The 22,370-nt window shown below is 57.8% G+C and overlaps 3 protein-coding genes across 3 annotated transcripts; 1 reads left to right on the top strand and 2 right to left on the bottom strand.

Moving 5' to 3' along the window:
- Window positions 1–970: 970 nt before the first annotated feature.
- On the bottom strand, window positions 971–4,665 carry EsH8_IV_000776 (PHD-zinc-finger like domain-containing protein; the record flags this gene model as incomplete). Its single annotated transcript, XM_083265666.1, has 3 exons — window positions 971–2,042; window positions 2,094–3,127; window positions 3,187–4,665. The coding sequence occupies 3 exons, from the start codon at window positions 4,663–4,665 to the stop codon at window positions 971–973; spliced, it is 3,585 nt and encodes a 1,194-aa protein (XP_083124561.1).
- A 6,164-nt stretch (window positions 4,666–10,829) lies between these two features.
- On the bottom strand, window positions 10,830–12,285 carry EsH8_IV_000775 (uncharacterized protein; the record flags this gene model as incomplete). Its single annotated transcript, XM_083265665.1, has 2 exons — window positions 10,830–12,052; window positions 12,207–12,285. 2 exons carry the CDS (start codon window positions 12,283–12,285, stop codon window positions 10,830–10,832), a joined length of 1,302 nt encoding a protein of 433 aa, XP_083124560.1.
- Window positions 12,286–13,197: 912 nt separating this feature from the next.
- On the top strand, window positions 13,198–14,244 carry EsH8_IV_000774 (uncharacterized protein; the record flags this gene model as incomplete). Its single annotated transcript, XM_083265664.1, has 1 exon — window positions 13,198–14,244. One exon carries the CDS (start codon window positions 13,198–13,200, stop codon window positions 14,242–14,244), a length of 1,047 nt encoding a protein of 348 aa, XP_083124559.1.
- Window positions 14,245–22,370: the final 8,126 nt, after the last annotated feature.

The raw sequence follows: 22,370 nt of genomic DNA, 5'->3' as shown, positions 1-22,370 counted from the left end.
CCCGGCATGGATGGTTATATAAGACAACCACCTCGTTGGCGCACGGGACCGCGCGCAGACTTGTCGGAGGGCTTCTGCCCATTCCCCCCTCTTCTTCGGCATGGCTTCCTACTTGGCATGGGCTGAAATGGATTTACTGCGCCAGAGTGTAATACCTCAGTGATTGAGCTGCAGCGGTTGAGTTGACGTGCAAGCATAGTGAATGTGAGTGCCGATGAGGGCCGGGGCATAGACCGCGGTACGCAAAGTCGGGAAACCCCAAGATGGCCACGAAAAACTGTCACACGCGGAGAGGCATGCAGGAGCACACGGCTGGCCGAGTTCGGACGGACAACTAATATATATAAATGCGCGCGCGCGTGTGTAGGTGGGTGTGTATTGCGCGCATACGAGCGGCTCCCCCTCCTGGCTTTACTACATCATCTCATACCAACCACAATATTCGCGGAGGCCAAAAGGCGGGAAACAAGAATTTCCATTCCTGTCTCAAAAAAAATAAGAGAGAGAGAGAGAAAAAAAGACAATGTGAAATAAAAACAGCAAAACAGAGCAACTCTCATCGTTCCCCTAGCTTTCCCGTAGTTAGCTGGAAAAACTCCCCGTGTTTACCAAACCTGCCTGAACGCCGCTTTGAGCCATGATTGGGGGGGTTTTTTGTAGTCGGTAGTCTGCCTCAACAACGACATGTCCCCCTTTCTTTAAAACGCCTTGGCAAACCAGTCAAAATAGCATAAGGAGGAACAAGTGGAAGAAGTAGAAGAAGAACTAGGCGGATCGCTATAGAGACGCGGGTAGTTAAAGGATAAACGTTAGGCAGCGGATCCTCAAGCGAGGATCGTGTGCAGGAGGGAATCGTGACGCGGTGAAGGGTTGAAGGAAAGAAAAATAGACAGGCGGTGGGCCCCTTGTACAAATACAATTTCGTAAAAACACACAAAATTCGTCACACCCGTGGGGTAGGAAGTGCCCATCATCGCCTCCTGGCAGATGCCCGGGCACTCGTGCGTTTTCGCACCTTGCTGTTGGACTTGGCTTTGCTCACAATCGTGTCCGCCGCCGCCGCGCCGCTGACCGTGGGCGACGCCGTAATGGTGCTGTCCTCGACGTCGAAGGCAAGACCCTCGAGCTCCTGGTCGTCCATGTCGGTCAGGTCTTCGCTGAGGCTGCGGAGGGCCTCGCGACCTGTCCACTGCTCCTCGATGATGGTGGTGCCCTTGGGTTTGAACTCCTGAAAGTACCAGGGGACGCCGCCTTCAGACAAGGGATCTGTTGACTCGTTGCCCAGGCTGCCGTTAGACTGCGGGGGGGTCGGGGGTGCCGGTTGCGACGGCCGGGTGGCAGAGACGTAGCCGTTGGTTTCCGGCGGTGTGTCTGAAGGCTGCACGGCGAGCGCCAGGGAAGCCTCGGTCTTCACTGCTGCCTTGCCGTTGCCTTCGTGTCCCGCCACCGACGAGCTGGATGAATGTACGTCGTTTGGCTTCTCAAGGGTGGAAGTGTTGACTTCGATATTGCCCTCGTCATCGTCTTCTCCCTCGGCATCCAGATCCATCTCGTCTTCAACAGGAACCGGTTCGTCTTCAACCTTTTCACCGTTCGCCACCGTGATCTGCTCATTGCTAGCGTCCACCATGATGGTGTCCTGGCTGGGCTCGGTGCTTTCGTATGTGCGAGAAACAGTGATCGACGGCTGGCGGAACTCGATGCTGGCTTCCAACATGCCCTCAAACTCTTTGAAAAGAGTATCGTAGGGCTTGTGCGTGACTTCGGCTTCTATCTTCAGTGCCGTTTCAAGCTGCGGCTGGACAGCCTTTAAAATTCGTTTCCCAAGCGCCTTTCTTTGTCTTGGGTCATGAAAGTTTTGCTTGACGGGCGAAAGAGCGCCGCCTTGGATTGCGGCCTCAAGATGATGAGGCTCCGTATTAATGCCCACGTTGATTACTTCACAAAGATCGTGAGTGAAGACGAGGGTGTTGGTATAAAAGCGGAACTCGAGTTTGCCCTGAAGCTCCGCGAGTCCTTCCTTGAAGATGTTCTTGTCGAGACTGAGTTCCTGGTCAGCAAGCGCCCATTATACGGGGTCTGGTTGGGCTTACGATATGGCCTTCTCAACGACCGGCACAAAGAGCTTGGCTATCGGGAAATAGCAAGTATCCACGAATTCTTGCTCGAGCTCTGCGGCGTCGAGCTTCTCCTGCTCTCTCTGGACGACGCTCTCGGAGAGAAGCTTGAGTTCCCAAAGGTCCTTGAGCAGCCCCTCGGCGAACTCAACGCGCCTAGCAAGCCGAGACTTCCCAGACGGTCCCATTTGAGCGAAGTTCCGCCTCGTGAGTTCCATAGACGAGAAGGTCTCCATCTGCAGTTGCAAACGCTTGAGAAGCGCCGCGCCACGGCGGGCCTCGCGCTTCAGCGTCCAATAGCGGCACGCCTCGCTAACAAAATCCTTGCGTTTGCGGAATGGAAACCGAGAAAGTGCTTGCTCGACTATTTCGAAAACCGCTTGAGGTATGATCGGAGCACCAGAAGGAAGCTTCCAGATTTGCTTCCCGGCCTGTCCCTTCTTTTTGTCGCCGCCGACATAGGATGCAAACTTGGCCCCTGTCATCTGGCTTTCGTCGGGTGGATGCTCCGTCAAGGCGTGACGGTGATTGGCAGCTAGAGCGTGCGCCGCCGCCTGGCTGTCCGCCCATATGCGCCCTTTCATTGCCCGCTTGTAAAACCTCTTGGCTTCTCGCGCTGCTTGAGCGACGCCATTGTCTTTGGCATAGTCTTGCGGGCAATGCTTGTCACAAAATGCCTTGAGCGTCATGCTGCTATCGAGAACTGCAAGGGCGCCATGGCTGTTTTTCATCTTGAGGAAGAGCCGCGACCGTCGGGCGCAAGTTACATGGAAGGCCTGGTAGCAGGACTTATTGCTGCACTGGATGCAGGCGCCCATCTTCTGGTTGCAGATGTAGCAGTTCAGTTTCCAGCGCGTCTTGGGTACCTTCTCCACATCCATGACGGGTTCCATGAATGTGGCATTCCCCAAAGACACTTCCGGAATCCACATGGCGCAGAGAAGATGAGCCCATTTCGAAGAATTGGTCTGCTTGAACGCGCCGTCCGTATTAGGGCAGAAGATGCACGTCTGTGCACAAAGTCAGTACGGTTGCCTATAGCCCCAAAGGGTGGGATCTTGAGCCTTACCGGGACGCCTCGCCCAATAAGCTGGCACTTCCTACAGAGCCACTGTCCTTCGGGAATAAAGGGCACACCATAGCACTCCTGGTGAACCGCGAGGTCGCAGCCGTCGCAGAACACAATGGCGTTGGTGTTTTCGCAGTCGCCGTCATCGCAGATTGCGCATTTGCTGTCCTGCTCCTCTCCAACCTGAGGCTCGCCATTGACTGCTGCAGCCGAACTTGACCGCGGTCGATGGGTCTGAGGAGGCTTAGGGTTGGGCTTCGGGATCCGCTTCTCTAAAGAATGCCATTCCTTTTCGATTTTGGTTATGGCAATTTCAAACACCTCGCGGGTTATTGCTTCAAGATCGTTGCCCTTGCGTTCCTCCCTGTTGTACACCTCCAACCACTGGTCATCCTGCTCGTCCATGTCGTACTCGACACGTCCGACATTGGTGCCAGATATCGGAACCGCTTCGCCATCGGCTATGGCCACCGACTGGTCGAGGTCTTCTTCCAAATTCGGCTCTGCGGCCTTGATGAGCCTGCCTTCGGGCCGGATGTAGCGATCAGTCTCCTGGTACCCCACGTTCATCATTGACTTGTCGACATATCGCGCTTGGCCGAAGCTCTTGCTCTCGAACTGCTCGACCTGGTCCGATCTACGATAGGACGGCGCCTTCAGGTCGAGCCGCTCCTTTGGTGTCTGGTTTCGAATCGGCAAGACTTGGGGGACTCGTGGCATTGATACTGGGACCAAGTCTCGGTTGAGGAAGGACACGGACTCGCGCGGCGGTCTTGTCCGACGTTTCTGTGGCGTCTCGTTTCCAATAATGGGAAGCGCAAAATATGAGTTTGTTGTTGGAGCCGGGGTGTTGCCTGTCGAGGCTGGGTTCATCTCTCTCAGGGGCGTGTGGGAGCCGTTCATCGGCGTGGATGGTCGGGGTGCAGCGGGGGTCCCCGGAGGCGATTTTGCGGCTGGCAGAGGTATTCCATCAACTTCTTCAGAGCGAAAGATCATGAATGTGGCGTCGATGTCCAGCTTGGGGTGGAACTCCTCCCAACCTCGCTCTTCTCTGGGCTTATAACCTTCATTCTCGGCGACAGCGGCGGCAACAGCGGCAGCCGAACTGAATTCCATATCATCCCGATCAGCGGCGGTTCGCAACCTTGCGCTCCGTTCTCGTCTCGGAATCAGGGCGGATACGCTGCGCGGCTCCCTTGGCTGTCGGCGCACTGCGATAGGCGTCTCGACTCCATCGTCGTCGATGAAGCGGCCGCCGCCGCCAGCACCACCCGGTATGTATTTCCTTCTCTTGGGCGCTGGCTCTGTTTGGGGCACTGCCGAAGACGTGGCGTGTTCGCGCGTTGATCGGCCGGACGGAGCTGGTGCGGGGGAATCGCCGAACTCGCGCGCGATGCGAGCGGCGTTGGTTGTGCCGGGAGGACGTCCCCTTTTTCGACCGGTAGGAGGCCGGCGCGGCGTAGAAGGTTTCGACGGCATCTTTCGCGATTCTTCTCTCGATTTTCGGGGATATTTTGATGGCTTCTGGGTGGGAGAGTGTCGAGAATCACCGCGTCAGGAGGTGGCGCGCGGAGTCGTGGTGCGGCAGGAGGAAGGGGCGGGGCATTGGCGAAACGGTACCGCGCACGATTATCCGGCACGCAACAGGGTTACAGTGCGGTTGCGAAGGCGATGCTGAGCTGGAAAAGAGTTGAAAAGGTCATCAGGAGACGAGGTGACGTCGAACTGGCGGCTCAGAGTTACTCCTGCGAAAAACAGAGAACGCGTGAGGTTGAAACGCACGGACCCGACCACCATTGTTAGCCGCAGGGGGAACACGCTATTAGTCATCCGCGGATACCAGGCAAGGGGGGCGATGGGGTTCGCTTCATGTTTGGGGGGGCAGCCGCACCCGCATCCACCTCCGCACTAGCACCTTCTCGATGGGCCGTTGATTGGGTTGATTCACGTTTTTATCAGATTGAATCAAGACCCCTGGCGGGCCACAGTCCCTTGTCGTCAGATGCGGTGCAGCAAGCTTGTGCTTCCCAAAGTCTTTTCGCCCATCGGCACCAGGGACAATCCCATCGCATCGCATTCTCATATCTCGGCGACGTTGTCGATTTTTTTGTCAGTCCCAGGCCCCTCTGCTAATTCCCTTGCCCAAGCACGGCCGCATAGGGCTGTCGCGGCCAGCCTTGCAAGTGAGGGTAAGCACACATGCTCTCCACAACTCCGAATGCAGCGAGTCATTCTGCCATCGTCTATGCACCCCGTCGAGAGTGCGTCGAGCATGGTGGACAGTTCCGAACTGGCGTCCCGGGCTGGCTGGGAAGCGTGATTGCACATTGCTCAGATGCGCTGCTGCCGGGCCTGGGCCGTCCGTCGCATGATACCTCAAGATCTGATCATGCGTTCTGCAACTCTCTAACCCAATCAAACGTGCGGCGCATGCTAACGCAGACACACGTCTCTCTTTGACGAACGAACGCCCTCTTACTAGACTTGCGACCGACATTGATGTCACCGCCTCTCTACCCCGGATGTTCCCCCACAATTCCGGGTCGCTTCCCGAGGCGGCCAAGCCGCGGCCAATGTGCCTTGCCGCCCCTCCTCGATCGGCCACCGCTAACCCACCACCACATGGCCACCCTGTTTGACACAAGCCGTTATTCAGGGTCCGACATCAGCTTATTTGAAGTCTTGCAGACCAAGATCTGGTTAGGCACCATTTGGGAAGTGCGGCCCGCGAGGCCCGCATTCGATATCTCCAATTGCAACGCGCACTCGGTAGCATTTCAATTACTGCCCGGCTCGTGTCAAAAGATTTCCGCCTCGCCGACACATCCAAGGAGCACCAGGCTCCTCCTCGCGTCCATTTCATGGCGGCCTTTCATGCCTGTCCGTTTCCTTGTTGGCATCTAGTCTGTGAGCTTAGTGCGTTGCCTCTCCGTCGCCCCCATCGCGACCGACGATTCCACACCACACCGCGAATGCCCTCTACGAATCAACTGCTGTGAGAGTGCCGAGACTTTTGGTTGGGCCAATACTTCTGATTACTGACCCGACCTCTCCGATTCCACAAGCCATTTGTCCGATTTAGCCGTCTCCCTTGTTGCTTTTCCGGCACCAACAAGAATACAGAACTCCATCCAAACTCGCCCCAGAAGATGACGGTATTTTCCGGCAAAGCTACATCGACGGTCTTGGACGAGCTGCACGCCTCTTTTCGCATTCTCCCTTGCGCTCGTCGAATGACCGACTTCAATTCAATTCCGTTGGCACTGCTCTCAATGGCAATGGAGGGTGTATTACAGTCTTCGCATTGGTCATAAAATGCATGCCGTGCCTGGCCAAGGTCAGCTTCGTTCCATTGAAACTCTTCGTTTTATGACACGCTTTTTTGATCGTGTAATTAATTTTACAGCGAGTCGCAAGCTTTGCGAGCAGACACCGTGATCCTCGTCGAGTCGGTCTGGCCCGGACGACGACAGTGGGGTATTCTCCTTCAGTATTTGCACCTGTGGAACCCCGGCTACATCATCGATGTTCGCGGCTCAATCTCTTCTTTCGCTACTCTCTGGCTTATTAATGGAGCGGACGGTCATTCCACCGTGCTGGCAAGCTTCTGAACCCTCGCCTTGATTTTCTTTTTCCTGCCGCAGCCCCTCGTTGCGTTGGTTACTTCGGCCCGATGAGCATTTCCAGACGAACGCTTTGGTCATTTTCATCGGCAAAGTGCCATGTTGCGGTAGACTTCAAATTAAAACTACGGATGGATACCTGCGTAAAACGAATGGGTCGAATACGCTGGCTCTCCTGTTTCACCATCACTGGGACGGGGAGAGGATCATTGTTTTCTGGAGCTACTGAACGGACTTGGTCATCAGGTACCATTTCAATTGGGTGGTGAGGAATCAGCACGCCAAATGTCACTGCCGAGAGGAGGTTCTTCAGGCGGCAACGGCAGACGCCTGGGGCATTCAGCTGCCTTGATGAGATTGGGGGCCCGGAGCACGAGGGCGCAGCCCTATTTTCCATAGGTGCGAGAACATACCAACTTCGAAAAGGGCAGCTTTGAGACCGGGGGTTGCCGTCCCACTTCTCGCGGGCACGGTTACGGTCGCAAAGCCTTCCGGTATGATCAAGGCTCCTCTGGTAGGCATTGTCGATAAAGACAATTCGTTCGGGATCGGGGGCATGAGCCGAGGTTACCATTGGTCTCCGTGGCTGTTGATGTCCGCGTCGAAGTCTCGCGCCAATGAAAGTTCGGATCCCAGATTCCTGTTATAGTAGGGCCCATGAGCAATTTGAGGTCATACCGCACGCAAGTGCGCATGCACGATGTAGTAGTGGTGCGATGTGATCTTTGATACGGCCTTGGTTGGTACCGTATCATTCCGTACTCTTCCGTTTATGTGACTTGTTGGTTTATTGAGCCTCCAAATAAGCATTGGTAAAATATACGAAGGGTCCCTCGGAGGCAGTCATCGAACAAAATGACAAGACCTCGGTATTTAATGCTGGCGATTTTCAGACGATGGGTGGTTCGATTATCCTTCTTCGCAGTTCATGACCTATTGCTCCCACGTAATGGGCGGGCTACGTCTTCGTGCCACTCACGACCAACCCGTGAACATACCTCGAGCTCGCCGCAGCGAAGTCTTCTTGTGATTTCATCGATAGAAATATTTACCGACACTTCGCTGGAGCCGAGGCTCGAGGGGAATTGGGGGATAGCCGAAACCGCCACCGAGGTTCCACGGAATTGTCGCGTTGTACAAAAGCACATGACCTCTTCAGGGGGTCTTCTCGGACATTCAAACGGCACGATGGTGGCCAACACCGAAAACACCCTGCCTGGAGAGGGTGACTTTGGCACCTTTGAAACGGGCGACGGGATTTTGCAGTATTACAACGGAAGGGTTTTCGGCAGATCAGTCGGTGGAACGCCGGGTGAGGGTTGCTGGACTAGAACTCACACTCGAGGGTTTCGTGCTGTTCGGCATCGTCGGGGCCAACGCTAGCTCGAAGCATCGCATACATGATGATCCGTTGTAAATGGGCGCAGGCGGATCTATTGCCTGTCGTACTCAATATCTCAGGACTCTTAGTGATAATCAAACCACGCAGAAGACCGACAGCAGTCTGGAGCAATGCTGGATTCTTCCAGGCCTGCCGCGACACCCCCGAGTGCCGCGTCACTCATGATGTGACCGGGCTTATCCGAGAACTTGGTGTATGAAAGGGATATAAATGGGCACCCATACTAGACTTCTCATAGTGCACAATAAGGCAGCTCTGCGGGTTCGTATTGCTCTTTTGACGCATTTACTTCCTACATAGGAGGAAGAGCATTACTATAAGCTTTACTTTGCTACAGTCTCAACACCTTGTACTATCACAAAATATCAACTGCATCTTGTATCCTCACGTGTCCCTTGCCGTTGCGTCTACTTTTGTTAAGCGCCGCGCTTGCTTCTATCGATGTTTTATTTGTTTTCATACCCATCATCCTTATTTGTCCAGCAAACGACGGGGACGGGGAAGGACTGCGGGAGCAAACATAGAAATCCATACTGGCCATATAATCTACGGCCGAAAACAGCACTTTTGCCGATTACTTGCAAATATGCCGCCAGGTTACTCGCTATTGCCCTCATAAAAGGAGGTGCCCTAGACGCCTATTTTCCGCCAGTGAGCAGAACCTCCGTCGTCTGTCCAGCAGAGACAGCAAAGGGCAAATGCAGCCCATGCTGGAAGTCTGACTCCGTAGAAGGACCGGCCAGCGTCTTTGTGTTTGGGGCTCTGTTGTCAGCTTCGACGCCTTGGCTGCCCGTGTTCAGATACCTCGCATCTATGTAACGCATTTCCTGACACAGAAACTAGCAGAAAGGTGCCGGGTATGTTTGAAGTCCTGATCCGGAGCGACCACCACTTGCGCACAGAGGTCAGTCTACGCAGACCGAGTTGGAAATGCAAAGTTACGACTACGTGAATAAGCGCGGGGGTACTGAGCAAGAGAAGGGCGAAAAAGCATGATGCCAATCCACAAAACCAAGAGTAGAGAGTCTAGGGTTGTCCAGCCTATACACTCGTACTGAAAACATATTTACAATGCCCGTAAAAGTGCCACGGCAGGCTTGAAGCTGGAACCGCCTCGGCCGCGCACCGTGGCCGGCAATTCACGTCTGGGCCCGGAGGCATGGAGCTACAGGGCACAAGGACAAGCCATGGGCGTCTTGGCAACACCTGGAAATCTTGCTAGTTCACTTGCTGCCTAGTACCTGCCGATGTCTGAACCTCTGGCGGCCTGTCATCGCGAGAGTGAAGTCTGAAGTTGTACCGTCTGGGGCCCGAAGGGTGATCTACCCAGCGGTCGAGATATTGTCTAGGCGGAGGCATGCCAAACCTCCACTCGCTCGACCAGCATCCCCAGGCCACGTTCCAAACAGTCATGGCACCGATAAGCAGGTTTTGCCTTCCCCAAGAGGCCATGAACACCAAGCAGGAATGATCAAAAGAAAGGGGAGGGTGGGTTAACAATGTAATTCCGAACCTTTTAGAAGATAGAGGAAGTGAAGATTTTGTATTTTTAAAGAACCCCCGCGAGGGGCTTCCTTCCCGTCCACAACTTAGATCTCGCCCACCTCCATACCAGCCAATGCTCTATCCGAGAGCGTGGAGGGGCTCCGGGAGTGAAGCCTTATGGCACAACCCGGTTCCAACATAATAGGAGAGACATAGGAGAGACGAGTGTCAAGATGCGTACCAAAGCCTTTTCTCCGCTCGGGGCGAAGAAGACGCAGCGCGGAAACATTCCCGTCTGGCCAGCCAGGTCACATTCGTTGCTGCCATGCGAGGTACTGGGCCTAAGCTGCGTGTGCCGGACCCGATTGCCCTTTGCGAGGCTTCTGGCCCGGGGCAGCAGAGTGTCTTCCGCGGCACAATACAAGGCGCTTGCTAAAGGGGTAGGGGAGGGGGTTCTTTACCGTCCGACTTCCCCCAAAGGACAAGAAGCATCAGATGCTCCATCCCTGAGTGATATTTCTCCTTCTCTCTCTTTCTCTCACACACACATAAGACGCAGGCACATTCATTCGTCTTGTCTGGCACTGTGTCTGTTTTCATACGGACTCGGACCAGACAAAACAAAGAGCACATACATACCCATGTATATGAGCCTACCACAGGCCCTTCACGGCGTAGAAAAGCAGCCAGATACGCATGGTAGACGCACTAGCTCGGTCGGCCGCCGGTTCAGAAAAGGGCCGGACAGGAAGTAGAACTAGGAGGAGGGAGCAGGAGGGCAGAGGTCCATTTAGCGAGAAGAGAGCTCTGCCTCCTCCCTCCACGTCCTCCCCCCCAGGAGAACCGAATGTGAGAGAATTGGGGTTGTATATGACTTCTATTGTATCCGTCCACAACACATGCTACAAGTACATTTCCCCGCGTGGAATTATAAAAAAGAAAACCCGCCGAGGAAGAAGACGGAGAACAAGGGGGAGAGGAGGGGAGAGGGGTGGGACGGGGCTCTATCGCGCCCCCTCCGCCCTCCCCACTGCCGCGCCCACCTTTGGAACTTCGTCCTTCTCGTTCGGCAACTCCCCTCCCCCTGCCTCTCTACCTCATCTTACTCCCCTCCCTGGCACTTCTCTACACCCTCACAGGACAAGCCTGCCGGGCTCCTCCTCCAGAATCAGCTTGACCCGCTCCAAAAACACCTTGGCGCGCTTCTCGTCGCCCTTGGGCACCGTCACGGAGAACAGGTTGCTTCCGGAGCTCACGCCGGGGGTGCGGTGGGCGGGGGCGGCGGGTCTGGGGGCGGCGGCCTTCTTGGAGGGGGCGGCGAGGAGGTCGATGATGTCGGAGGAGGACCGCCTGGGGGCGGCGGCGCGCGGGGCGGCCAGCGAGGCCTCGGCCAGGGCGGAGATCTGGGGCAGGTAGTAGCCGCGGGAGCCGCGGGGGGACAGCTTGTCGAGGCCGAGGACCTGGTTGAAGAGCTCCTCGGCGGTGGGCTTGCGGGCCGAGGGGGGCAGGTCGTCGTTGGCGACCTCGGCGGCGCGGGCGACGAAGGTGGAGACGGGCATGAAGACGCCGAGCGTCGACTGGATGCGCTTCTGGGCCTCGAGGACCTTGGAGAGGGAGACGGCGAGGGCGACCTCGGAGTCGACGGGGGCGGCGGGCTTCTCCTCGGCCTTCTTGGGGGCCTTGGCCTCCTCCTTCTTGGGGGCGACCTTGATGTTGCTGAGGTCGAGGTGGGAGAGCTTCACGGCGCGGCCCATGATCTTGGCCGGGGTCTCGGCGTTGATGGCGCCGATGTGCGCGAGGACGTCGCCCTTGAGCAGGCGGCCGTTGGGGCCCGTGGGCTCGATCCTGCTGACGGCGTCCTTGTCGAGGCCGTGCTCGTTGACGAGGGCCTGGACGGAGGGGAGGAGGGGGTACCTCTGCTCGCGGGCCTTGCCGCCGGACGCCTTGGCGGCGGCGCCCTTCTGCTGGGCGGGGGCGGCGGCCTGGGGCGCCTCGGCCTTGGGGGCCTCGGTGCCGGTCTGGGCGGGCTTGGAGGACGAGGAGGAGGGCTGGTTGTCGGCGGGGATCTCGAGGGAGGAGAGGTCGTCCCCGGACTCGGCGATGACGGCGATGCGGGTGCCGACCTGGACGGCCTTGGCGCCGTCTCCGGTGGTGATCTTGAACATGATGCCGTCGTCCTGGGCCTCGACGTCCATGGTGGCCTTATCGGTCTCGATCTCGAGGAGCACGTCGCCGGCGGAGAAGGCCTCGCCCTCCTTGACCTTCCAGTTGGCGATGTTGCCCTCCGTCATGGTCGGGGAGAGGGCGGGCATGGAGAAGTTCTGGGCCGCGAGGCATCGTGCTGAGGTCCGGAAGCCTGTACGGAGTGGGATGGAAACACAGGTCAGCCCCGGAATCTTTCTTCTTCTTGGTGTTGCGGCTGCATTGTGCCATGGACAAGGGAAGGGGGGAGCTGTTGGGTGTGTGTGTGTATGTGTATGTGCGTGAGAGCTTTGCATCATGCTACGGACCTCGAGCTGTGGACTCCGCGGGTATTCTCCGGCCAGCAACCCTCGCAGAGAGGCGAGCCGCCGTCGCTAGGGAAGCCATTTTATTTTACTTTATCGGAACCGAACCGGAGGAGCTTTGTTCGGGGAGGGGAGGGAGGATAGCTTCCGACAGAGCAAACTCCTCAATTGGGTCGTGGTGGGAGGAAGGGGGGAGGGGGGGGCAGGCGGGAGGAGGAGGGAAAGGCGAACTTCGTGATATATTGCGAAAGGTTTCGGAGGAAAAAGGGAGCGTAAGTGGGTTGGAGGTTCGGACGTGGTCGGTCGGATTGGCCTTATTGCCTGCCTCAGGGACCCGGTCCGGGAATCTTTTTTCGCCTGGAAAATTGTCGAGCTTTGGGTGAGCTACCCAGCGCCCTCACCTGTTGGGGTGGGAACCACCGCTGGGCGCGCGGCTTATCGCCGATGTTTGGCGGCGGACCGGCGCTGCACGGACCAGAAAAAGACCGCAATTTTTGTTGGCCCATTGGTTGGCGCCTCTGTCTCTCTCTGTCCTTTTTTTTTTTTTTTCGTGGTTGGTCGCCGTTAGATCGGATGGCACTACGCGGTACGTACCTTTTGTGAGCGGTTTAAGGTCCTCAGCTCAGCGCCCCCCCCCAGCCAGCCCAGCGCCGTTTCGTTGCGCCGTGCTCCGAAAGGGACCCCTGCTGTAGACTAGACGTCGCATTCCAATTGCACGCCCCCCTGCTGGTGCTGGTGCTGGTGCTATCACCGGGGATTGAATCGAAGTATGTTTAAAAAAAAAAAGTCTCCACTGAATATTTGGATAGCTTCATCTTCGGTCCATGTTGCGGCTCCGTGGTCTGACAAACGTCGCCGACCCATTGAGCTCCCTACCCCCACGGCGCGCGGAACCCTTTTATTTATTTGTTTGATAGCACCATTCTCCTGTCGTGTATCGGGTCCGTATTCTTTTTCAACGAGGCGATTCCGCTTCCTGCAGCCCCCCCCGGCAATGGCCACCTTCTCAAGGGGCCTGGGCCTCGCCCGCCTGTCCCTCCTCGCCGCCCCCCGAGCTCCTCTGTGCGCGGCGCAGCCCCTCCAGCCCTTCTCCCAACGCCTCTTCAGCTCCCTCGGCCCCCTCCGCTTCGCCGCGAAACCCCCCGCGAAGCCCTCGCGCACAGCGACCGGCGCATCCCGCAAAGCCGCCGTCCCGGCCCCGACAAGGGCGACGACCCCTCCTCCTCCTGCCCCCCGCCGCTCCGCGACTGCAAAGGCGAACCCGACGACGACGACGACGACGACAGCGACGGCGACGCCGCCCTCGGCAGCCGGCTCCGCATACGCGCTCAAGTCCCAGCTCGCCCAGCGGGGCCAGCCGACGGTGCTCTACGAGGCCGTCTCGCACTTCTGGATGAAGCTCTCCGCCTGGGGCGCCATGGTCATGTTCTACAGCTACGCCGGCATAAACTACTACACGATGCTCCTCGACCCGCCTGCGGACCTCGCCGCCTGGGTGCCGCACGCCTACGCCGTCATCTGCCTCGCCATGGCCGGCTTCGGCTCCTACTTCTTCTTCCAGGCGCACAACATCGTCAAGCTCGTCCGCGCCGTGCCGACGGCCACGCTCAAGGCCGGCGCCGTGCCCGCGGGCGTGAGCCCCAAGACCACCCCCATCCACCTCGAGATCACCTGCAAGCGCATGCTCCCCGGCAAGCCCAAGGTGCTCGTCGTGCCGCCCGAGCAGGTCTGGATGCCCGGCCGCATCTTCATGCCGGCGGCGCTGCCCGCGACGCCCGCGCAGGAGAGGGCCGCGTCCAGGCAGAGGCGGGCCCAGGCCAAGGCCGAGTGGGAGTACGACAGGAACCACCTCATGACGCAGCCGTTCCGCCACGCCGGCAAGGGCTTCCGGGCCGCGTGGTACGGCATGCGGAGGGCCGTGACCAAGGAGGGCTTCATGAAGATGCAGGTCGGCAAGGACAAGCTCAAGCTGGACGTCGCCTCCGGCTGGGCCTTGGACGACGGCCGCGCCATCGACCGCCTGGTCAAGATCGGAAGCTGAGACGCTGCGGTCGCGCGAGGCGGCCCCGACGACGAGATTAGCCTCGGCTTTTGGGCACGTTTGTAAAATCACTGTATCATGGTCCCTGGACATTGACATGGAAGGAGTTCCTGGAGGATGGCTTCGATGGGTCCTGAACGTCAACACGGACCGAGTGAGTCCCTGAGGGATGGCGTCAACAACCGGGACCCCGAGATATCCAACCCGCGAGGTGGTCCTGCTGGGGAGAAAGGGGGTATATCGGCCGGCCTCCCAAGCACATTTATCTGTACAATACCGTATCAAAATGTTAGAGAGTTTTCCCAAGCACTCGAGCTTCCGTAAAAGGAAAAAAAAAAAAAAAAAGGGAAAAAAAGGGGGCACCAAAGACAAGAGGATATTGCCAGTTCGGCAAGCCTACCAACTGCATGGCCATGAGACCCCGGCATGATGGAGCAAACCGGACACGCCTGAGCTCGGTCTCCGGACGAAAATTAAATTAAATAATAATTTAAAAAATTATCAAAATTGAACAAGTCTAAACAAAGGAGTGAAGCCCTCGGGGTCGACGCTGACGGCGGGCTCCTGAGCCCGTCCCGGCCGCGAGAATCGAAGCATTCTCACCAGTAGAGATATTCTGCAATCACATGAACCCAACATGCGCTGTCGTCTGCAACGCGGCATCCACCAGGGGCGGCCGTGTTCGTCATGGGCACAAAAAAAAAAAAGCATCAACGCATCGCCGATCCTCCACACTTGATCGGTGTCGATGTGCCCATCGTGAGGGCCAGACCGACTCTGCCATGTGGCCTCGTAGCAAAGAGCCCCTCTTTTTGCGGAAGCATTTTGTGTGTCTCACTCCCCTCCCCGGCCGCAAGCCGCGAAGAAAACATGGCCGAGTTGCAAGTTCCTTGGCCTGACAAGTCCTACATGCACCGCGAAAGGGGGCCCGGCGTCTTCACCAGACCGCCCCGGCAAACCCCTCCACAGCCAGGGAACAAACATCGCTTCACTCGAAGCATGGCCGTGAACAGTCCGGCGGTGGGATACCCGGAGGGGTTGACGCTCCAGTCCCAGATCGACCCGGTGCCCCTGATCGGCTCTTGCGTCCCTGATCATCGGCCACTAGGCCGACGTGCCATGTCTGGCAGGTGTGCCTCGTCTCGTCTCGCCTCGTCTTCGTCTATGACGTGCGTTAGAGGACGGGTGCACATTTGACAACCGGAGCCGACTCCGACCGTCCAAGGCGGGGTCTCTCCCCAATATCCATGGATCCAAAGATGGGAATGTGGGAACGGAAAGCGAAAACCCGTCGATACGTGGACGAAGCAGCACTGGACGATTCTAACGCCGCATCCTTTGACGGCGCAAATCGAAAAAACGCATACGAGATCGGTCGTGATGACCGATGTGGTGTAAGTGGTGGTGTAGGTCGTTGTTTTTCGTGGATGGAGAAAAGGCTGGCTGGCTAACGGTGCCGAGTCCCACTTGACAGGTGGGATAGAACGGATGCTGGCGATCTATGGCGGTCAGTCAGCCTCAGAGTTTAAGGTGCGAGGCGAGGCTATCCCTGCCTGCCAAAGCCACGTCGAGTCTTCAGCGGCTGATCAACAAACAATCCTGTCCCCGGGCAACTGCAGAAATGCAGAACCTTGGGCCAGCCCACAACGAACGCCGCCGAGGGCTCGTCTTGCACCGGGACGAATGTCGATCGCCTCGTCTTCGGAGGCGGAGGTGCATGCGGGGTCTCGCCCTGGGTGAGGCGATTCCCAGGAACCGGTACGGGTGCAGAAAGTGGTGGGCGGGCTGCCGAGCGCTTGCTGAGCGGTGTGAAAGTAAGCGGCCTCTCACCGCGCAGGATTGGTTGCGACGAGGAACTGACCTCCGCACTTGGACGGAGGAGTAGAGACTTGGTGGTCGAACTTGGTGGTGTTCGGGATTTCCTTGCACCCCGCCTTGTTCGTACAATGCCGTCATCAGCTATCGGCCGGTTGGAATTGTCCAACGGCGGTCGGGGTGAGCGATAATTAAGTCGCTGGTGGGACCCACCGGGGTTGAGTGGGACTCCTGTGCCATGCCATTTCTGTTGGTATCGCAGAGCGGGTTTTCGCGGTGGCAGACGGGGACGGAGCAGCGACTGTGATTGAGTGGGAGGGGACGTGCAGCAGGACTCGATCGCGTTCCCCACCACCGAGATCGCGGCTCCGGGCGCCGGCGTAAAGGCCGTCGAGTGCCTGGCTGAGCGACTGCATGCTGCCTTTTGCCGGCCGAGGCAAGAGGACACGAAAGACTGGACGATACCTATGGGAGGGGAGGGGGAACTGTTGGGTGGGTTGCACCGCAGCGAAGCAAGTCACACGCAAAAGATGCGGTTTGCATTTGCGGTGTGAGAAACTGCGAGTCGATGACCCGGGGAGGATCCCAATCCTTCCTGGCGCGTGTGCGGGTAAGCGTGTGTCGAGCATGATGCCATGTTTGGCTTCCCCGCGATGCCTCGCCACGGCGTGATGCCCGTCATGCTTCGTGGTGTTGAGGTCGGATCATCAGCTCATGATGGTCGAAGCAGTTCATACGATGCCCGCAAAAGAAATAAAGCACAGCAGCACTGGGCCTGTTGACGTGCGAAAGCGGAGATGGGCGATAGCGCAAGACAAGGTCCGGGGTCCGACAGGAGCCTATGTGGTGCAGAGTCCCGAGATGAGCATTGTGGGGGCCCATTCGATTAGAGGCGCGGCTGCGCTGCGGACTTGAATAAGAAACTTGGAATGCGCATCTCGAGCTTTGGGCCCGGCGGGTTTCGATGCCAGCAGAAAGGGAGAGGTCCCCGCCCCCTATCCAAAGAGAAGCCCAGCGACTCGAGGTAGCGCCTTCGGCACGTCCACCGAGGAGAAGCAGCTGCATTGAGGAGCCCCGGTAAGGCAGGGTATCCATAACGTAGGTATGTACCGTGGTACGGTAGAGCAGAGCCAGAGTTCGCACAAGCGGATGAGACCTGCCAGAAAAGAAGCGACGATTCGAAGCGGCTATGAGTGGCGTATCCGTATATAGAGTGCACTACGGATGGGAATGCGTACTCGGGGTGCGCAGCGCACGCGGGAATGGCGTTTGGTTGGCCACAGCCAACGGCCATCACCAATTCCCCACGAGATCGAGGGGCAGCTCCAGGGTCCAGATGCCCCTCCTTTCCCTCGTCATGAGCCGATAGCAACACGGACCACCAGCAACCACCCCGGTCCGCTCTAGGACGGGTCGGGGATGGCGTCCTCGCCGCGAGTGGAACGAGGGCCGTAAACCCTGTTCCCAGTGGTGGCCTGCTTTATCCACTCTTTGCAGTCTTGCTTGCATGAAAGTGTGCGAGTCTGCAGGAAAAAGAATTTTTGCGACGGAGCGGTGAGCGAGCAATCGGCGTATCGCCTCCCCTGTGAGACGACATGTCGAGCATCCGAACGATCCTCGCGTCCCGGAGCGGCTGCATCTTCGAATCATGTGGCCCAAAGACCAAGGTCTCGTCTCGGCGGCTTCGGTAGACGATTCTTGGGGATCGTCAGGGTTCAACCAGCATTGCTTTCTTGAATCTGAACCTTGCGCGAGTAGCGCCGTGTCAAGATTCGACTTCGTCGGAACGGGACATGGGTGTTGGGGGAACGGGGCGCAAACAGGTTATTCGGATGCTGGATCTTCTTTACCCCGACCGACGACCGACGACGACGACGACGACGACAACCCCCTGCATCCGTCATCCGGTCCCAAACACCAGGTTCGCTATCCAACGTCAGCCTTCAACAGAACCCGTGGCTCCCCGTGGCTCCGTAGCAAAGCTGCAGTAGTGCTGGCGGGCTGGCGTGAACGGTGAACGGTGTGCGGTGAGTAGCGTTCTGTGCCAGCCGGCACCAGTGGAGTTCCATGGCGGGTTTTTTTTTATTTTTATTTTATTTTTGGCTGGCATGCGAGATTCAGTAGTTGTTAGTAGGCCTTCCACGCTTGTTCATGCCCCTCGCTAGGCCGTGGACGGGATTCCCTTTGTAGGCGACAGGCCAAGTTGCAAGTCGCGAAATTCGGTCAAGCACACACTACTACGGCTCCTTTTAGTCGTCTTGATCCGGTGGGATCGACGGGTGTTCGGCAGTCACCGCTCTCCTCAACAGCGTGTGGGCAATGAGGAGACGACTCACAGGTCAAACGCAAATCGCACAGCTGGCCGATCCCTCTTGGCCGGCGAGTCAGCGGAACCCGGGCCCCAGGCCTCTCCAGCCTCGCATGTCCGGCATGCCATTGGTGTACGCACCGTTGCACAGGTTGAGCCACGGGCGGCCACATGCGCAGCTCTTCCCTGGCATGCTATGTCGCCTTGGCATAGGAACCGGTTCGAGACCTCTGAGATTGATGGTTGGCCGATGCCAATGTGTCAAATTGCCATCGTCGCTCACGATGTCTTTCCGGCCCCCGACACGAACAATCTCACACAGGCGCCAATCGCCATGAAGGTCTGTCTGGCTGCAAATGAGACCAGAGCGAATGCAGAAAGTGTCTGCATGTCAAATGATTTTGGCGCATGCATCTTAGGTCGCGACCTTGAAGGCCGGATGCGCAGGCGGGCATGGTTCGGCCTGGCCTTTGTTTCACTGATATGGCCAGGAATGGGGTGGGCGACGTCGAATCAGGAAACGGCATCTGCCAACCCGCCCCCTCCATCACGTCTTTAGGCCCGAGATGGCTGTACCACCTGCATCCTCCACCGCCTCCTAGCGACCTCTAACAAGAGCCATCCCTGAGACGAGCCTCAAGTGCCTGATGATCGCATCTCCCGTGCCTGGGTCAGCGCAGCGTAGTCCGCGACACCTGAGATACGGGACTGACTCGCAATCAGCGATTGCGCGTTCCGGCCTCCTCCCTTTTTTTCCGCCTTTTTTTTTTTTTCCACCATCGCCTAGTCGTCAGGACCGTCAGACGGAACCGCCGTTCGTGGCGGCGGGAAAGGGGGCCACGAACCGACTCACCGTCGGCGTGCCGCAGACAACCAACCGTGCGCACATGATGAACCTCCCGGCTATCATCAGCTCGCCGCCGGGGGGCATGGCGCTGAGGCTGACCCTCCCAGACGACACCTGCGATGGCAAGTCTGAACCCAACCACAAAAAAAAAAAAGGTCCAATGTTGCAACCACCATGCGAGACATGAAATCGCATCATTCCCGTTGCCGTCCGTCGTTTGCCTCGCTCCGTATCTGGTTCTAGTCATCCTGACGACACAAAAGAGAGGCGGTGAGAGCACGGCGACATGAAGGCGCAAATGGTGCCGCTCCGGAGTGTGATGTTCGTCGCGCATGGTAGTATACGGAGTGTAAAGGAGGGGCAGCGCGACATCAATCGTAGGGCAGAGCAGCAGACAGGTGATGGGCCGGCGGTGTTGAATAGCTATTCGTCGGCCGACCCCCCCATTGTTGGTGCAGGTGAGGGTGGTTTGAGGGTGTGGTGTATCCGCGCAGTCCAAGTTGGCATGTAACATCTACATTCCGCGAGACAGACACACTGTGCTGCAACCATCCGCGCGGGATGGCCGGCCGTGCACTCCGCCGGCTGACCGACAATTTTGTTGCGACGCTTCCGGCTCAAGCCTCGGCCTAGGCCCCTCGTGTGTGGTGTCGTCAAGGCTGTCTGTCTGTCGAATCTGGCATGCAACTATTCGCAGAACGAGGCGCTTGACGATGGAGTCCGAGTCCACAATGATGAATGCCGAGCGGATGCGGTTATGTAACTGCGCGTCAAAGCTTCCCCCCCCGGGCAGCCGTGACGATGGTCGTGCACCACGGCAGAGAGCGTGGCCGTGGACACGGGGAGAGAGAGAGGACCAACGAGTGGAGAGGCCCTGAAGACTACGAGGGGCCGGCGGCGGTGCTGGACTGCATGGTGCGTGTGGTGGATGATATTCCACGCGCGTCTGCCACGATGAATTTCCCACGGGGACGGCGGCGTGGTTGTTGCGCTGCTCGCATTGGTGGGCATGACGCTGGCGAGCAAGGTGCGGCCCCCGACTGGAATGCAAACGGGATGGGATGGGATGGGATGGGATGGGATAGGATGCTGCCCACATTTGCCTTCGAGGTGGCAGCTACGAGTGGGGGTGAAGAGGCACGAGAGGGTGGAGAGAAGGGGCGCTGTGCAGGGATGGGCGAGGGTTGAAGGCAGGATGACATGCCACCGCAGCGAGAGGACGTTGTCGCGGTCCCAATCAAGCGGCATCGCGGCCTCGAGTTGGTGGAGATATGACATAATTGTTGCCCATTCCGCCCAGGATGCAGCTAACCATACCATATGGACAGACTCCCTGACTCCGTACTGACGGAACGGCTCTTGGCTCTCTGTCTGCTGCTGCCGGGTCCTCTATGTGAGTGCTAGTTTGTTGCATGCATGCGCGAATGGTATGTATGGGAGGGGGGGAGGAAACAAGGTGAGGCGGGAGATCTTTTTTGGTGTCAGTGACAACGGCACATGGAGGGAAGGCAAGCGACGGTTCATTCAATGGAGTCATGGCATCCGGGGCCCATCGACACGATTGGACGCCAGAGCGGAGGAGATGGGAAAGGGATCGGCGGGCGGACACCAGCGGAACGAGTCTGTAACGGGCATGGGGAACAGGAGATCTCGAGTTCCGCGCGGCGCGCGGCGCTGGAAAGTTCAAGACAAGGCAGAGACAGACGGTGACATGGAGAGGCAGGGCAATCAAGGTGAGGAATGCACCTCTGGACGCTACGCGCACTTGTCATGTCGTCGGGGCTGATCTCGGAATAGCAACTAGCGCTGTGCCGGGCCCCCGAGAACGGATTTGTTTACGCTTGCGGGCGAGATGACGGTTGAAGGTTTGGGCTGTGGTATGGCTTTCGGGTTATTTTGAGGCGCAACATCTGAGATAGAGTGGCATGGACGTTTCGTTCCCTCCGTGGATGCATGTTTCTCCTGTCCTTTCCCCGGATTTTTTCTATTTATTTTTTTGGGCGATTCTAAATGCGTAGTGGCAAACATTCAATCTGGCATCGCTACCGCCCCATGCAAACGGGAGAAGCGCGTAGTATAGATGGAGGAAACGGCCCTACAAGCTGTCTCAACGTGGCCCGGGGTCGCAACGGTACGTCTATTTTCATGCCCGTTTTTTGCCACGCGGGTTTGCGGTAAGGTAGGTAGGTTGGGCGAAACTCATATACTTGATGTTGGGCGACATGCGGCGACTGTCGCGGAGAGAAAGAATCGTGGGCGCCGAAGGATGGGGAGCCACCTTTTGCGCCCCTCCCTCCCGGTATCAAAGACGTCTATCAACCATTAGCGATAGCAGCCGTTGAATATGATTGTGGAGAAGGCTACTATGCTATGTACAAGGGACCGGCAAAAAGAAAGACGCAGCGCAACGCAACGCATCGCAACGGCAACGCGCTCCTTTCTCTGGCCGATGGTTATTATTCCATGGCTTCCCTGCCCACGCCAATTTGCTGCATAGTAACGCCGCTAAAACTGACGAGCGCGGCGCACGGACATGGCAGCAGCCCAGCCAGTCAGATTCCGCTGCGCGTGAAGATGCAGCTTTCAGTCTCTGTTCCAAGCCAGGTCGTGCCAGGGCTGCTGCCAGGCGCTACCTGGCCCCAGCACCAACGCAGGTGGAGGGTCCTCTGCCCTGGTGGGGTGGCTTGCAGCGAGCGTTATTGCCCGGGGCCCCCCTTAGCGTGGGACATGGGATGACCGTGCTGGGGCCTTGAGTGGACCGACAGGCGAAACAGGCGATGGGAAGACGAGATTGTCCTCTCCGCCACGATCCAATGTCGTCGTGACAATCCCATGCTCGGTGGACGTGCTTAACGGCTGCAATTTTACCATGCTTTCCTTTTGCAGCCAACGCTATTGAATCCGCCGCCGACAATGTCAATATCGAATAATCGCGCTGCGCCCATGGGGAGTGTCCGGACAGGGACGAATACGGGTGCAGGTACAGATACAGATACAGATTCGCATGTCAATTTCATGCATCTCGTCGTGAAAGTAATGCCGCACGTATCCGTATCGCAATCCTCGCCGTGCATGTGTGTGTGTGTGTGTGTGTGCTGTCGCGTCCTCCAAGCAGATGGATGTACACACATAGCGCCAGCGACGGCGACGGCGATG

Source organism: Colletotrichum jinshuiense, chromosome 4 (genome assembly GCF_051148585.1).
Source record: "Colletotrichum jinshuiense chromosome 4, complete sequence".
NCBI lineage: Eukaryota > Fungi > Ascomycota > Sordariomycetes > Glomerellales > Glomerellaceae > Colletotrichum > Colletotrichum jinshuiense.
This window is presented reverse-complemented; position numbering and strand designations above follow the sequence as displayed.